We start from the raw sequence: 18,439 nt of genomic DNA, 5'->3' as shown, positions 1-18,439 counted from the left end.
ATGATATTTGAAACGTTAAATGATATTTGAAAAAGACACAAATGTCATTTAAGTGCTATCTAATTTTCTTTATCAATCATCCAAACATTGACAAAAAATTAACAGTTTCAAATCCATACACCTCTTCTATTTGAGAAAGTTGGGATCATCAGGATGCCCACTCGAACATGACCCTAACTTTGTTGAATGGAAAAAGTAAAGATATGAGACTATTAATTTTTTTGCCAATATTTAGATGATTGATAAAAAAAAATTAAATAACACTTTTAGGACATTTGTATCTTTTTCAAATACTACTTAACAACTGGTTAACAAATAGTTAACAGCAGGTATTGGATTGTCATATTTGGGGACCAAAGTGACATGTAACCCAAAGTACAAATTACTAATCGAAAGTTTTCCCTTTTTTTTAACAAAGCACCCAAGGTATTGTAATGGCTCCAACTCAACTCTATTTCGGTGTCATTCACTTAACTAAGGAAGCTCAATCAATATTGGGCTTGGGCCACAACAGTACAACACAAAGTCGTTATTAATAACATGTACAGATGTACTGTGGTAGATATGCTTTCATTGGGACACTTTAAAAGAAGCTTCAACAGAGAACCGCTTTCTTGGCTGAAGAACAGCAAATTTGAGCTTTACAGGTAAACATTGCTCATGAGCTGTTCAGGTGTGGCCTACCTCAGTATCTCACAAAGCCAAAAGCCACCACCACAAGAAAGCTCCCAAACGGGCACTTGTGCTTTTTTGGCTGCACTGAACCAAAGTAGGCTATCTAATTGATTCTCCAATCTCCTTGTCATCAAAATGGAAAGAGGAAAAGAATCGCTAATTCCTTTTTTTTTATTTTGGTAAAAACCATAAAATGCTGATTCTGCTTGGTGGAAGAGATTAAGGCCGAGTTTGGAAGGAGTACAAATGCAAATATATAGAGTGCAAAACCTTATATTTTGTATTATTTTGTATGTATTTAAGCTGTACATATTTGCATTTGTCCTGCTTCCAAACTGAGCCAAGAGAATGAAGATTTGATACGCTAGGTATTCAGCAACACTGTCACCATCAAACAAACCATACATGTTAAGTAATCCCCAATGCCCAGGTGATTAAAAGAGGAGTGTGGTGTAGTTACTACCTTCACTAAAACAATTGCCGTGTCTGCTCCTTGTGGAGTTGTTTATATAACAAAGATAGCCAACAAACATGAACAAAATATAGATGTGGCATGTTTTTATGGGTGTTAATCTGAGGTAGAAAGCAAAAATCATTTAAAATGATGTCCAACCAAAAAAAAAGCAATAAATGTTTAAAATAAAATAACACAAATAAACATTTAAAGCAATAAATGACGTTTATCTAAACGCCAGCGGAACCAAACATATACCAGTATCAAAGCCAAGGATGAATTGCCAAATGGAACACCAGTCAGCCGCTTCATAGTTGCCCTACCCAACCAATTAATGAAATTTCATCAATCAAGTTTAGACTGTAGACGGTAAGGTAACACCCTAGTTGAGCTGATCTGGTGGTTGCCATCATCGTCATCCCTCATCGCATGACAGGAACCCGGACTTGTGAACCATTCCTCATAATGCCCACTCCACCCTGCATGCTACTACCAATCTCACTCTGGGCAGGATAGACCGAGAACTGCAGGCAGCTCTCATCGCTTGTGACATCAGAGCAGTATGGGGCAGAGCCACCTGCAGTCCCAGTGTCCGACTGATGAACTTCAGATTCCGATTGAGTTCCACCCTGTTGTAGAGAAGCAGAGTCTGAGACATCATGGCCACCCACAGGGGCAGTAGGCTTGGACTCCTGGAGCTGCTTTATGTTGAGAAAGCGTCCTCCAGATCCCCGAGCCCTCTTGAGTGCATGAAGATGTCGAGACTCATGAAGATATGCCTGCAAATAATTTTTAGATTTTAGTATAAATGGGGGGTCAACTGTCCAAGGGAAGAAAGGAGGGACAGTGGATAGGCAAAAGATACAAACCTTGCGACTTTTGACAAGTTTATTTTGGGCCTCAAGCTTGGCACGTGACTGTCTTCGTCTGAGAATTCCACGATACTGCTTTGCATTGACATAGATGGGTTCATCCTCTGAAAGCCCAAGAGGCAATGGGATTCGTGCAGGTACCATCCCAATCATCTGTGGGTGAATCTGTTTTAAATTCCCGAAAAACGTCGCATGTGAGAGAAAAGGTGGAAAAGGCATCATTTTATGGTAGTAACCACTTCAAATGAAGCTATTTCACATTCCCTTCCGGAACGACAGCAAATTATAATTAAATACCAAAAGACTGGCACTGATGACATTGTCCCCTGCTCAAATTGACAAAGATATAGTATAGCGATGCCTTATCAGGCTTTCAAAAAAAAAAAAAAAAACTACAGTACAGCGACAGTTCAATAAGACAATAACTGTCTAATTTCTTGGTCTCGGCTGATGAGTATGAGACCGTGGGTAGAGTCTGAGTGACCACTTTATGCATAAAAATGCCAAAGGTTAGTCTCTGGGACCAACATTGGGTAATGGCCTTTTTTTTTTTTAATCAAGGTAATGGCCTTTTTTATGTATCCACTAAGGGTTTTTGCCTCATGGCATGCTGAGATGACAGATAGAACCTGTATGATAAGGTGGCCCTCTGGATTAAACATTTAAACCTGTGCCCCTTTCTTGTTCACCCATGCTATAATGCATATTTTCATTTTTCATGTCAAAATAATTGATCATGAAATTTATTTGGTTCTATAATTATGAGAGAGATGACTCTTTTACCACATGGCAGAGCGCCATTTGGCTCTAATTTGGCACATGGAAAGTGGAGAACATTAGAAAGACAAAGACCCAATTTGGACTTTACCTCAGATGGCACATGTAAAAATCGCTAATAAACAGAACTGAGAACCTTTTGGCTTAAACAACCAACGACTCTTATAAGAAAGATCAGGAGAGGGTAAGGCCATACAGAAGGCAATGCCTATCCCAACAAACAAGGGAGCAGGGCCTACAGAAAACAAAAGGTGGGAAAGATGATACTACAAAAGAGTGCAACAAATTATAACATACAAGAAGTGGTCCCTTTAATTGCCTCAGAAGATAGATAAAGAAACAATAACATGGAAAACAAAAAAAGATTGAAGAGGAAAAGAAAATTAAGAAAATAAATGAACTTGTGAGTTCTTCCGGGCATGGTGAACAAATTTTCAATTGGGAACTTATTAGATTGGGCTTTTATATTTCAATATGCTTATTCAAGAAAATTAAATAAAGCAGCACATAAAATAAAAAAAAATCATATAATAAAACAGAGAGCCCAAATCCTGACAAAAAAAGATATGCAAGGCCCGATAAAATAACAATTCATCGATCTCTTTTTTCTGATAGGTAGCATCATTAATAGAAAAATGAGCTAGCCCTAAACCAAGATTTGTCTAAAGGACAAGATCTGAAAGAAACGCTAATGCCCCAAGGACACATGATTAGTTTGGCATGTTTCAGATCATCAGCCAGTTTCATCCAACCCCAAACTCAATGTTGTATGAATTTCAACATCACAGGAGACTGAATCAATGCTGTCAAAATATTATGATTTACGATACGATTCACAACTTGAATCATGAATCCCAAGGGTTTCGATTCAAATCTTATGTCTGAATATTTTTCTGAAAAAAATCTTACGCTTTTATGATTTGATTCATAAATCTTTCAATTTATACAATTCATTGGGATTCAAATAAAAATTCATTTCATAAATTTTACTATGAATCTGTTCATATATCCTCCCCCCCCCCTCTTTGTGAGTAATCAAAAGCTGTTTTACAGTGCACAATAATGGCAGCCTAAATGTTATACCAAATAACCGCAAAATCCCAACTAGAAAATGAGCTGTCATTGAAAGCTAGAGACTAATCAATGAGAAGGTTTCTTGCATAATCACAAAGATGAGCCAGTGACCTAACTTACATATAATCTCTACCAAGTGGAAGCAATCTGGAAATGAGATTATATCTGTACATTAGAAAAAACAAGATATTTGACAGTACTTACAACAGTCTGTGGTACATAAGCAGTCAAGTATCCACTCAAATATGGTTCAGCATAAGGGTATGGAATGCAGGCCTGAAATATGAATTATGAAACATCAGACCAATACCCACAATAATAATCGTCCACCTGAATACATAAAAGAAACTTACTACTGATTGGCTATAATCAATTTGTGAAGGTACAACCAAATCAGGAGTCCCCAGTGACAGAACTGGTTTTATATGACCTCCAGCCTGTTTTCCATAACTCTCTGTCAAGCCTGAAAAATGGAAGAATTGAAATCAAAATAAGGTATGTGCCACTTCTGAAACAAGATCTTTTAAAGCCTGCAAACTTGAGAAGAAAACCTCAAGGTTTTGATAACAGATGACCTTCCAGCAGTTGCATGGACTCTCCAAAATGGATGGTGTGTCATGTTGGCCGTGTGTCCAAGTCTGACAATCCATGGATTCTTAAGGAAACTTCTATATTACATTTCCCTTTTATCTCCTAGATTATTTGACATAAATGAAAAGCTGAACTACAAGATGAATCCTTCTTTTTTTGTATCAAACATTATTTAGTAACTAAAGTAACATTGTTTGCATGTATATAATGTTAATTCAAAAAATATGAATTATTTTAATATTATATACATTTCCATAGATGTGCCCATGAGTCCATGTTTTCTTTTTTTTTGATCAATTAGTCCATGTTTTCTCATCTTGCTGAGTCAGACTCTGGGAATAAACATCATATTTTGACTTCTCGGTCCATGTCCATGCAATACTGCCTTCCAGAGCCTTTTGACATGGATTCTGATACCAACTAACAATAAATAAGTCAAACCTGAATTCTAGATTGTGATTTGATTAGTGATCAGATCAAAATTGGAAATACGACAATTCAATCTATTAAGTATCCAATTCATTTAGCTAGCTAAAATAGTACTGGTTATGCTTAAAGTACTGAAAGGATATAATGAGATTTTCATTATCTTTTTTTTCTCTCACACACAAATGTTCTTGCAAGTTGCTAATTAATGGAATGAAAGGACAAGATGCAACTTCTCTCAGTTATTTTAACTGTATATCTAGATGTAAATGTGCATTTCAAAGATCAAATCCCATCACCCACCCTCTACTCTCTATCATCTACTGGTCTTGGTTGTCAGTTTTTTGTTTTCTTTCTTTTTTTTTTATTATCTACTTTTGGGATTTTCAGTTTTCACTGGGAATTTGAAAGGATCACAATGAAGAATAAAGTAGCAATCACACATCAATAGGCCCACCATTGATGATCATGATCATCTAATGGGTTCAAAGTAATGGTAAAAACCAACTTTTTTATTTACACTAGCCATATGACATGTGCATTGTGCATAAAATCCACGAGAGAGAAGAGAGACAGAGCTGGTTTTAAGTCATTTAGTAGAGAGGAAGGACCCAAAAGGGAATAAGAGAGGTGGGGACATATTTGGAAATATATTTTCCTTTTGTATTTCATATATATCTTGCTGTCTTTCATTCATACTAACAAGGTTGTTTTTTGTCCATGGTTTTCATTAAGAATCAATTCAAACTACATTTATTTCAAATTGAATTCAGATTCAGGATCTTTCAGATCTATCAGATATCAAATCAAATTAGGATAGAACCATAGAAGATACATCCTATCAAGTATCAAATAGAATCAGATATAACCTTATCTGGATTTGATTCAATACATTTACAACCCTATTGGTAAATTGACACAATGCCAATTGAAACAGCTGAAAATGAGAATAATTGACGCAATGCCAATCCATTTACAACCCTTTTTACCTCCAATAATTCATGGTTAAGATCCCTCAGCTAAAAAGAGAATTCACAGCTGATCCCTTTTCTGCAAATATCATGACACTCAACTTATATTGAGGAAATGAGTACGATGGACACTTGAAGTTGAAAATTTATTCATTCACTTCAAAAGGACTAAGCTACTAATATATTCTAGACTGATAGGTGTTGGGAATACAAACAAGACAGAACTTTCTATTCTCTGAGGATAGATTGGAGGTGAAAAGGGACTCGCATCTGGTCATAGGTTAGCTGGAAAGGGTGAAAAGCACCATGGAGGTTCAGAGTTTAGATATACAATTAGAGAAGCAAGATTTCTGGCTGATAGAATGAATACCTACTTTGATGGGAGTAGTAGAGGGAACCCTGGACAGTCAGGGATTGGAGGTGTCTTCAGGGATGAGAATGGGATCATTTCTGCCTTGTACTCAGGCCCAATTGGAGTGGGGGACTCCCTTAGAGCTGAGATTTATGCAGTTATGGAAGGGATCCAGAAAGCCAAGGAGATGAATATCAGAAAACTCATAATTGAAGGGGACTTGGAGGTGGTAATAGGGTGGCTGAATAAAGATAATAGTAGCCTATGGAATTACAGTAATGAGAGGAAAAAGTTTCAGTGGCTGGTGAGGGAGATGGAAGTGAAGATGAGGTGGGTTCAAAGATCAGCTAATTCTTTGGCTGATGGATTAACTAAACAAGGGGTAGAAAGGGACTCAATGTTTTGGGCCAAACTGTAAATTACTGTTTTCATTTCCTTTTCTTTTTCTTGAGGGCTCAAGCTGTATTTGGAAGACAAGAGTGCTTGTCTTCTTTGTAATCATCCATTTCCTGATTTAATGAAGTTGCTAATGAATTCGTTATTGATCAAAAAAAAAAAAGAATGAATACCTAGTTCAGATGAATTAGGAGACCAACCAATTCAAAAGCAGATGAATTAGCTAGACATGGGATAGAGGCATAGGACCTATATCAGGGGCTTACAATTACCCTGTAGGCGATCTTTATTTGGAATGGGGAGCTAAAGGGTTCATTTGTAAGATTTGTGGAGTATGATAGCTTTTATATAGTTGTAATTCTTTCTGTTACTTCCTTACAATAAAATTTTTCAGATCAATCAACAATTAAATAAAAAAAAAATTGTGGGTCTTGAATGCAGTAGCAATTTCATATTTATGGTGAAGAACAATAACTGGAGTCACTCTAGTTACTTGCGTATATCTGTTATTTTTCTCTTTGATGCAGCATAGAATAAAAATTGGAGCTTGTGTTGATTTTCTTTCCCCAAACCCTCTCTTCTTTGTCTAAATATTGATTTGAGCTGTAATTCAATCTATTAGAAGGCATCAACTTCTTAAATTTGATCCATCTTCAACCTACAAGTTCCCTCCACCCTTCTTCAACTTTCATTGAGTTTTCACAAAACCCTAGACTAGAACTTCTCTCTAGAAACCCTAAAAAACTCCATTAAAACCTCTATGTCAACTGTCCTCTTTATTTCACCTTTTCTCTCAACCCTGTCAGGAATCAAAAAGAATTTCCTTTCCCAATCTTGAAAATTGTGTATATGCAGAATTTTAGCATATTTTCTTTCTCTAGAATTCTCTCTCTTAAATCCCAACATTCTCTAACAATCCTAAATCATTCCTCAGACCTACCCCATCTTCATAGCCCTAAATCCTAGCTTTAAACCCTATCATTGCCCTACTTTTCTTTGTTTTTTCCTGTCCTTTTACATCAGTCACCTATTTTCAGCACCTGTCGAAGTGTTCTTAGGAAGGTTCAGTATCCATCTGAATAATAGTTATATACCCAGAGGTCCCAAATACCTGTACAGGGGCGCCATATGTGTCAGACACTTCAATTTTTAGTATAAATTTGGTATCCTATACCATCTCCAGCTCTGTCCTCTCCATATCAGGGTAACATAGCATAACAGTACATTTCAAAATCACACATTGATACATGCAAGCTAACTTAACTGAATTTTACACAGCCCTTTGTCTTAGGGACTGCAGACTGCAGTTCTGATATTCTGTGCATGCAGAACCTTAGAAGCATTAATGAAGCCAGAACGGCTTGGTCAAAGAAGGTATTACAAACAAATGTCACTGTCACGCTACCTGGAAAGTGAATCCAAGTTTTCTTTTCATTCCTCACCATCTTATAAAAATGAAACATTGTCTTTAAGTAGATAAAATAATTAAATAATAAAACATTCAAGGGTATAGTAATCAACCCAACTTCAGCTTCAGCCATTAAAGAGCTCACAACTTCCTTAATAACTTATCCAGTAAAAGACAAAGCAATACCATTTAGTTCAGACACTAAAGCTGTTACCAAAAACAGCCCCTAAGATCTCATTTCTCAATATCTAAAAGTCCAATAAAAAATTTATAAGTTACTTATACCTCATAATCTTAAATAGGAAAATAAGAACATTATATAAAATCTAATACAAATAACATCATTTTTATACCACTTATCTATGAGTAACTTATACCAGATTGTTCCGAAATGCATTGTCCATTATGGCCACTCCCCACAGCTTCCACCTCATGGTGAGATTGGCCAGTTGATTGAGTTGACGATGAATCCTGCTCTTGTGATTGAAGACCTAGTTTCTTTATGTTATGACAATGTTGAGATTGAGCATCCATCTTCAAGATCAAGCTCTTGGACAGAGATGATGCTGGCATCTGTGACCCAACAGAATTCCTCCACAATAGGCAATTAACAACACAAGGGGATGTCGACTGGATACAACTTTAATCAGAACCTTTCTTGGTTATGTTTTTCTTTCTTTTGTCCTTTTCTTCATTGCATGTATGGAAATTAAGATGTGAAATCTCCTAGATCCATAATAATCTCTTCAAAGGCCTTTCTTGCTTGAATAGGAAGTGCCTTCAAAAAAGAAATCCAATAAACAAATAAGCTGTACTGGTCCAGGCTTATCAAAGTTAAATGCAGATTACATGTAGATTTGCAATGTTAAACAACACATCTCCAAAAAGATAAACTAAATGTAATTATAATATCGTTACTTGAGGAGTGAATGAGATATTTACAACTACAAGATTACAACGTGGGATTAATTAGATTGCAAAACTACTACCAAGAGAAAACTGTAGCTACCAACTGTCTGAAATTGAATGCAAATGATTCCATTTAATAAACCACCACAAGTCTAAAAGAAGAAGAAGGCACAGCCTCCCCTCCCAAAAGAAAGGCAACTAAAATGGGCAAGAATCAAGAAAACCTCGGGAAGGGCCTCTTGCTATTAGCAATTTGATAACATCAAAAAGCAAACAAATATGTAAAGAAATTTGACTATTCTTGTGAACCTAATCCTGTCAAGAATACTAGTAAATAGTGCCATAGTGGTTGTTAAGTATTAACTGATAAAGTAGTAATTCCTAACCATGATGTACACACAACATAATTGCTAAGATGTCAGCTATCTCCTTTGGCTTCAGATGACAGTAAATAGAAGATTCAAGAATTATCTCTTCCCAGTCGTCAAAGTTAAAGCTAAAGTGTTACATGACTTACAACCCAAGGTATATTAGCAAGAGATGCTCTTGGAGCCACAAATGTTTCTCCCACAACAACAGAGAAGAAGATAGAGAAGAAACAAAGGAAGAGGAGGCTCTCAATACAAGCAAGCCATGACTAAACACACCCAAGACCACAACCTACAAAAGGATCAAACCCCTACAAAACCAATATCCTAGAACTCTGAAATCAGACAGCCCAAAAAACAACCCAGCCAAACAGAAAGTTAATGGTCTAGGCGCTGATAAAAAAAAAAAAAAGAGTTAATGGCCTAGACATGGATTAACAGCTCAAAAAACCCCACCAACAGAAACAGAAATAGTCTCAAATGAGACCATTTGGTCAATGGAACACCAGATACTCCAAAAAGAGAACACTTTTTTTTTATTGCTAACAGGTGTGACTTTATTGATAGAGGTACAATTTTTAGTACAACTCTATTCTCAAAAGATATCAGAAAAGTAGAGGAGAGCATAGAAACAACCATAAGCTAACAAAGGCATTGAAGCTCCCTAATTCTATTAAAAATTAACCCCCAGATCTGGTTTTCCCTAATTTAAAGTATTTTTGTTCATCCCCATGACCCAATCCTCACCAGACTATCTGCCATGCAGTTTTCCAACCTTGGAATTCACCTGAATAAAACTCAGATTGGATCCTAGAAGTTTTACTTCTTTGACTAGAACATTAGGTTTCAAGGACCATCTAGATCCACTCCAACATTCACCAACTGCTAGAGATCAGCAAATTCAAATGCACATAACCCAATTCACACCCTTCCTTTCTACAGATCAGCAAGTGTGTTAGCCAATAGTTCAAAATATAGGCCAGGAATTTCACTTCTTTAATGTGGTTTCTGAATTCTCCAAGGTTGTCATTTCCACTCCTCATCAACCCAATTACCACCTGTTAATCTCCTTCCACCTCAAATCTAGATGGCAATAGGTTTGAAGTAAGGCGCAAGCCATGTAATAGTGGAAGTAATTCTGATATAAAAGTATTGCCCACGCCAATAAGTCCAAAATACATAAAATCACCTCTTTGTGGTGCCAAGAGGCCTTCTTTACCTCAACCACCTGGATTCCCCAAACAGCACCTGTCAAATTTTGGTTTTATTACACCTTGGAGAGGGGGTAACAGTCCAATAATGATACCACCCTGTTGGATTAAGATGCAGCCATGTAATTTCAATTTATGATGATGACATCTGTCATAAACTCCTCAAAATTTTCCCTAGTCTTTACCCAGTCTACAACCCTCACAGTTATCCTTCTGAGTTGAAGTGGGGCATATGTCTTAAAATGTAGCTCATCTATGTGCCCAGGGGCACCTTTTAGAACAATAGATTTTAGGCTTTACTTAGTTCTACTGTATAACCATCTCCTTAAATTGTCCTCATCAAATAGAACTCCTGATTTCATGGAAGTCTATCTCCTCCATGTAACCCTAAAACCTAGTAGTTTAGCCCATGACCTTTTTCCAAGTTTTTATTAGAAAATTTAGTAAAAATGATATTTTTTGTATACAATTATTTTACCTTGCAAACATTTTGCCTACCAAAAATATTTTCCTAGGATCTCCACGCAGCATTTGTAGTGGAATTTTACCTTGCAAACATTCTGTCCTCTTACTCCAATTTGTCTGAAATCTATTTCACTCCATCTTCTCCATTATCAAGGGAAGCTCCAATGAACTTTTCAGTCTCCACCACACTCCACATGTCTCATTAACACCCAAAGAATCATCAACATCTTGATGTTGCATAATAGGTAAGGGTATAGACTCTATCATCCACGTCTCTGTAGTGGCAATGATCATCTAGGCTATCCACCCACAAAAAATAAAATAAAATACAATGAAAATAAGCTTTCTCCTCAAAACTTCATCTGTCAGAAGTTCCTCTTCTAAGAGAATCCCTACAAAACTTGGGTACATGACATGGAGATCACCAGAACGATATACAAGTTAAATGATGAAACACCCCCATCTGAACACAAAACAGACAAACAAGCAAATAGAAAAACTAAAATGAGAAATAGCAAAGGATACTAACCTAAAAAGTGAAGAGCACTCTCCAGGAACTATAAAATTCAAATATGACAAGTCTAATTTCTTGAAAATCTGTTGAAATTAAAAAGAAAAATACCAATATACTTGGACATTCTAGTTTTCCTCAATTTTTTGGAGGGAAATTTATGATGTTTTAATGGGAAACAAAAGTATTATATCCTAAGAAATACAGATCTTTTCTTGATGTTTGTGCATGAAATCAAAAGGGCATTTGCCAAAAAAAAAACTTTAATATAATCACTTTTAATAAAGTATTTGAAAGCCATCTAGAATGAAATCATTTCAGGTTTCTCTAGCATATTAGCACACAATCCAAAACGGGGTTACTCAAGAGGAAAGTGAGAAAAATAGAAATGAGATTCCCAGGAAAACAACCATTTTAGATGATGAATTTACATGTTCAAATGGACCAAAAGAACAAAAATGAGAAAGAAATGAATCTGTTCCACATTGACTCCCTCCCCAAAAAATAAATAAATAAATAAATAAATAAACAAGAAAGGATAACCAAGCACCATAGGGCCTAATAAAGCCATCTAATAGGAAACGATTTCAATCTAGATTTTCAATGCGGTTCAAGCCACAAACTTATCACCTAAAATGGAAACATTTCAAGATGCCAATAGAAATCGAAATCAGAACATGTTAGGATTTCAATACATGAAATTGTTTCTATCATTTTCTTAGCCTCTTAGGATTTCAATATACGACTGGCGAGAGGTGCATTCCTCAATCATTTGAATATTTGCTACGAATTCCAGGCTCCATCAACTGCCTCGATAACAAGTCAATGTTAGTCACCATCATTAGGATTTCTGCGTCAGGAGCCAGGAAGAATCCCCTTTCCACCGTGGGGATCATTTCAGATGAAGAATCTATTGGTTAAAATTGTATGAAAAAGAAAAATGAAGTAATCTCATCCCGAACGGCTGCCAAACACCACAAAGATGAAACCAGACAATAAACATGTGACTATATTCCGCAAAGAAGATAACTTGGAAACCGATGTATCAAATTGAGTGAAGATACAACCATCGTCCAATTAGTAGAGGCAGAATAAAAGAAAATTCACAGATTTTAGAACAAATGCACTCGGACTGCAATAAAAATGAAACAGAAAGGACAACATAGAGTCAAAGAAAGTTGCCCCAAATAGAAATTTATTTTTTCTTTTCAAGGAAAGCAAAACATGCAACAAGAAGACCCACGTCAAAAACTGCAGCAAGCAACTAAGCAAGTAGTAGTTAGAACTCGGAAGGTATAAAACCAGGAAGAAATATCATAACTGCTATTCCATCGGCTTGATCTCAAAGTCCAACCACATCCAAAATCAACAAATAATACAAACCAAAATACACAAACAACCGATAGCATGCTAGCCTCTACATAAACTACGATAACAAAAACATAAAAAAAAAAACAAAAAAAAAACTGAAAAAACTAAGAGAACGGAAGGGAGAAACTAAAATATGAACATTGTTTTTCCTGTTTGGATAAGCCAAAAACAACAAATCCACGAAGAAAGAAAAGAAAAAGGAAGGAACCGGAAAATTGGAGACAAAGAAGAAGAAGTACAGAGAAAAGATGAAGGAGAGAGAGAGACCTTTGGCTTTGGCTTTGGCTTTGGCGTTGGTACTTGGTATTGATAAAGTGAGAAGAAGTGAGAAACAGTTGATGTTGGAAAAGATCTGGGCATGTCTCCCCTGTTGAAACCTCTTCAGTCTTCCCTCCCTTCTTGGCTTTGCTGCTGAAACTCTGATTTCCACCGAAAACCGCGGCACATTGCCCCTTACACGCTAACACCCAAACCTCTAAAAATACTCCACGAAAACAAATCACGCCATACAATTGATAGTTGATACAAGCGCAACGCAGCTCAGGCAGTCATGAGTCATGAGTGATACAAGCGCAGCGCAGGCAGTCATGACATGAGTCACCCCAACCCCTCCCTAGTGGGCCTAGTCCCTCCCTACTCCCTACTATTTCACCTTTAAAATATTAAATTATCTTTATTATTAAGTTAATTAATTAAGTATATTTTTATTGTTTATATATTATCTTAAATAACCCTACTGTTTTTAACAATTGTCATTGATGTTAAATGCTAATGAAAAAACAAAATATCGAATTTGTCCTTTTTATCATTTCTCAAATTTTCAAAATAAAACCCAATTGGTAAAAAAGTTTCGTCAATCTCTCCAAACTTATTTTTCCCTCGAAGAAAAGTGAAGACACAGAAAATGTTCTTTCAAGACGAAAGAACAATAAACCAGACGGAACGATAGGGCCCCTCGTCAAAACGACGAATGATTTGCCGATTGTTGGGTTAGCGATGAGCAACTGGGAAACCCCTTCGTCTCTGATCAAGAAGAAGATTAAACCAAAGACATAGAAAACGTTATTTCCTTGCAATTTGCTTGGTTCTTGCCATTTCCTACAGAAAACATAAAAAGAAAGTTGTGAAGGAATGATGCAGATGATCACATAAGGGTATCATTATATAGGGGCTGAGCGAGGTGGAGGACAATGGAGTTTTCATGCGTTGCTAGAGTTCCTCTTAGCGGAGAATTACAGGGGTTTTAGGGGTGAGGGAAGAGAAGAAGACGAATCTTCTTTGGAGAGGGATTCCGCCCCTTCTGAAGGATTAACTTTGGGTTTTGTTCAATCGGTACTGGTCAAGGATGGGGTTCCCTGAACCTAAAAGCAATTAGCAACTAAAGCGGCTAGGAAATCGGCTCTAGCGACTAGTGGAGTGAAGAACACCCAAGTTTCAGACCTGAGGCGGTGGCTCTAAGAGAAACCAGGGCGACTAGTGGAGTGAAGAAGACCCAAGGTTCAGACCTAAGGCGGTGGCTCTGAGAGAAATCAGGAAGTATTAGAAGAGTGGAGACGACACGACCTCCTCCCCACCAACTAGAAATTCCCGAACAAAGTTATCTCTGGATGTAACTTGTCGATTACGTACAGGATTCACCAGAAATTCCCAACTGACGTCGCCATCGGTGCAACCCAGCTCTCGGTTTGAAGAGCCAACTATTTTCAGCTTGGGATGCTCGAAAGATCAAAGCTCTCAACTGTGATGACTCAAACTAATCAGCTTCCAAGGTTGAATCTTCGTGAAGGTCTGCTCTTTACACGAAAATAAGCCTTGAACCAATAGATCTGCTTTTGATGGGCCCTAGGACTGAATGCATTTTCAGACGATAAGCACAAGCATACAAGCACACCCCCTCCCTTAAGGGTATTACTGTCATTTTTTGAAAATATAGCAGTCATGTTGTGTGGTATATGAACAGATTATGATGAATTGTGACAAAACTCCAACGATAAAAGAATAATTAGTCAATTGTCAAAAATAATAGAAGTATAAGATAAATAGATAATATATAAACAATAGGATAGAGTTAGTCAATTAGTTAAAGAGTAGAATAGTTTAAAAAATTTATCTTTTCTTTTTTTGTTTTATTTTTTTTATTTCTTATGTTATTACAAAAATACTTTATATTTGTTTCGTGTATTTACATAAAAATAAATATAATAAGCATTGTCGTTTCTCAATGTTGTCATACGATACCACGGTGACCACACGCCAAATTTGTTTATAAATGCCTAAATTATAATTGCAAGGAATATAAGCAGATAGGGAGCAATATCAGAAATTAGAGTAAGGTCATGTTGGGAATTAATGCCTTTTCATGATAGGTGGTTTTTTTTTTTTTTGAAAAAAAAAAATAATGTTACATTGGCATGTCAAAATATTCTTTGGATCGTTGCTGGTTGCTGCCACACAAACAAGGATTTGTCGCACATCAGCATACTACTATTGTTAGCAACATTAAAAAGATAAAAAAATGACATTTTCTCTTGATTTTCATAACATGGTTTAAGAAAACATTTTTTACAAAAAAACGTATAACCAAACATCAGGTGTGGTATAAAAAAAAAAAAAACAGATTTCAGATGGTGACACTAATGTAGATGTAGTGCCAATTTTGTCAAGCAACAAAGTGTGGGTCATCCTTTGATTGTAGGACCAAGATCCAAGAGCTAATGCAGTGACTTGAAAAGGAGGGGCTGTGGAGAAACGCAAATTTGGCCATCGCAAGGCAAGGCATGATGGTAATTTGTCCTAATTGTTCAATTATCAGATGGTCACTATTACCTTTCCAATAATTTATACCACAACACATTAGCTTATTGGGGAGGTTCTAGACTTCTAGACTTCCAATAATTTATTATACGTGTCTGATCTGATGCCCCCAACATGTCCTCATGCAATATAACAGGATCCCAAAACTTAAATTGAATTTGGAACCGGTGACAATTTGTGGTTAGTTAAAATAGTTTTCATAATTATAAACCAACTTTTTTACCAATTTGAAGCCCCATGTTGTTATGTGATGATGTCAAGTACTGTTATTACACATTTTTAATTTACAGAAAAAAAAATATATCATATTATAATTATAATTGCCTTTATTTATCACCATATTATTATTATTAAAAGTAGATCTAGTACCTGACTCCCAGGGACAAGTGATGGGTATATATGATTAAAAGTTTAGGTTGTATTTGTTTTGATTCCTTACATTTCCTTTTCTTTACCTACCATTTTCCTGCTGATCAGACACTGCCTTTGCGATCAAGATTTAACATGATTGGAATTTTAAATGAAATTTCAAAATCTCATATAATAATTGTTTGTTGTGGATGTTGAGATTCCGGACCCAAAAATGTTGAAAATGTACTATCCTTAGATTGGATTAATATGTATATACAAAAAAAAAAAAAAACATATCTATATAAACAAATGGATGAAGATTGAGAGTCGAAATAATCAACAAATCCCTTCGCTCAATCTTTTAACCGGCTCTGTTTGGAGTTGAGATCGCCGGTCAACAAAACACGTTCTATCACCTACCAACTTAATCCAACACCAGACATCTCACTATGAAATTGGGCCCACCATAAAATTAGACCCGTCGTCGGGGGTTGGAATGCATTTTATTGGCACGTGATCCGGGCTCCTCTGTTTGTTTGGATTTTGGATGCTTTCACTGTCATTTAATATCAATATTGAATGAACATTGAATTGCCCACATCTTAGGACTATTAGTATGCATGTCCAAAGGCAAGAGTCGCTTTCTGATTTTTCCCCTCCAAATGGGTTTTCAGTCACATAAATGCCATCAATCCAATTAAGGGGCCCGTTTGAAATGGTTCAAGTTTGAGTTGAGATGCTAATTGGAAGTTGAAAAGAGCCAAAAGATTGTTAGGTGAGCACTTTGGTGCCCTTCATGGTTTTCAAAACTGGGCCGGACCGGATGGTCGGATCAGAAAAACCGGAAATTGGTCATCTGTTTTCTCTAAAAACCGGATTTTTCCCTAAAACCGTTGATTTTGGTCAGCAAATCGCTGAACCGGGTGGTTAACTGTTCAAACAGTTTTGACCTTTTTTTATTTTTTTATTTTTCTATCAGAACAGATTAAGCATTCGGTTCAAACAGTCAGACCATTCGACCCTGTAATCGGTCCCCTAACCGGTTCGATTTTAAAAACCATGATGCCCTTGTCATTGAGAAAAAATGATACTAACATAGAAGAATGAAATTTGATGAAACCTGATGAACTGATGGTAGCTATTCAAAGTGCAAGTTCAATAACAATTACATCCAATGTCAATGTTGTTTTTTCTTCAGGACATTGATTCTTAGCATTAGTAGGTTTAAAAGAAAAATGAATGGTATTAAACAAAACAGAATGGCGAAACAGAACTTATGTAATTAACTACATATCCTATCTTATGTGTTGTTATTTATAGAAGATATTCTCAATACACACTGGGATGTGGCATAAGATCACTATGAAGTGCATTCTATGATAAGCAAATCCCAATTACTCCCCACGTGAAGGCTCAGATGATGAGGGATTCTCAGCTTTCACTGTCTGAAAATTCATGAAAGCTGAAAACAACCAAAAAGATAGCCCTCCGGAAAACTAGTCCTAAATAATCAATTGTTATTATTTCTCCCTCCCAAATGAGGACTATGGGTGTTAAATTTAGGGAGAATGAATGATCAGTCCAGGTCAGAATTTTATAGCCCCATCATACAGAAGAATGAATCCTAACCGTAAATTAATGTCAAATTCATGGACAAGATGCGATTTATAGGGGGGAAGGAGCTACTAGTAAACCATGGGAACTATGGGATTATTTTGCTTTGTTTTTTTGCTGATGTTCTGATCATGAACATCGAATAATCAAATTTGCCCTTTATTGCTAGGCTTACAAGGCAAGTATCATTTTTACACGAGCCATATTGCTCCACCTATCTTTAGAAAACTGCGAGGAATCAAGCAGAAGGATATTCCAAACTTTAGAACAAATGATAGTAAAAAATAGGTAACAATAACAATTGTTGATTGCTCCACCTGTTTTTAGAAAACCTGTCAAAGGATATTCGTATTCCAACCTTTAGAAATATTGATGTTAAGGAACAGATCGCAGTTACAAACTTACAATTCAACTCATGATACTTGAAATTAAAGTAATGCTCTCAGACTTGAACCAAGGAAAGTGCAATTGAATAATAATAATAATACCCATACATTTGAATCATGATTGATTAGAGAGAGAATAACAAATTATCATAGATGTACATCATGAACATCTCCCTTAGTCCAAACGGTTCTCACACCATGCTCAGTCTTTTGCAGCGGTTCATCTCTGCATTTTTATGAGGAAATATTCGCAATGCACAGCTGCTGCAAATGGCTGTGAGTACGCTACATCAGACAAACAGATAAAAACAGTAGAGAGGTAGAGGCGTTAACGTTGACTCGATCTCACATAATACACGCTGCGTAACCAACCAAACCCCAACTACTACTCCATGAATCTTTTCTTGTTCTTCTGCTCACAAAGCAAATATCTTTAGCCCACT

At 36.3% G+C, this 18,439-nt stretch overlaps 1 protein-coding gene across 3 annotated transcripts; it reads right to left on the bottom strand.

Annotated features, from left to right (window-relative positions):
* Window positions 1–1,152: 1,152 nt before the first annotated feature.
* Window positions 1,153–14,737, bottom strand: LOC104609359 (nuclear transcription factor Y subunit A-7-like). 3 transcript variants are annotated; one of them, XM_088890549.1, is made up of 6 exons: window positions 13,099–14,737; window positions 8,374–8,774; window positions 4,206–4,315; window positions 4,057–4,128; window positions 1,999–2,154; window positions 1,153–1,908 (listed from the first exon to the last, which is right to left on the bottom strand). In XM_088890549.1, the coding sequence occupies exons 2-6, from the start codon at window positions 8,567–8,569 to the stop codon at window positions 1,552–1,554; spliced, it is 891 nt and encodes a 296-aa protein (XP_088746675.1). In that variant the 5' UTR covers window positions 8,570–8,774; window positions 13,099–14,737; the 3' UTR covers window positions 1,153–1,551. The 3 variants fall into 3 exon arrangements, with proteins under 3 accessions (XP_088746675.1, XP_010273959.1, XP_010273960.1); XM_010275657.3 differs by having other exon boundaries at window positions 1,212–1,908; window positions 1,999–2,166; window positions 13,099–14,724; XM_010275658.3 differs by lacking the exon at window positions 13,099–14,737 and adding an exon at window positions 12,156–13,015 and having other exon boundaries at window positions 1,212–1,908; window positions 1,999–2,166.
* Window positions 14,738–18,439: the final 3,702 nt, after the last annotated feature.

The sequence above is a fragment of the Nelumbo nucifera genome, chromosome 6 (genome assembly GCF_055504915.1).
Source record: "Nelumbo nucifera cultivar China Antique chromosome 6, China Antique-T2T, whole genome shotgun sequence".
Classification (NCBI taxonomy): Eukaryota; Viridiplantae; Streptophyta; class Magnoliopsida; order Proteales; family Nelumbonaceae; genus Nelumbo; species Nelumbo nucifera.
The sequence above is the reverse complement of the archived record's forward strand: the minus strand, read 5'-3'. Positions and strand labels throughout refer to the sequence as shown.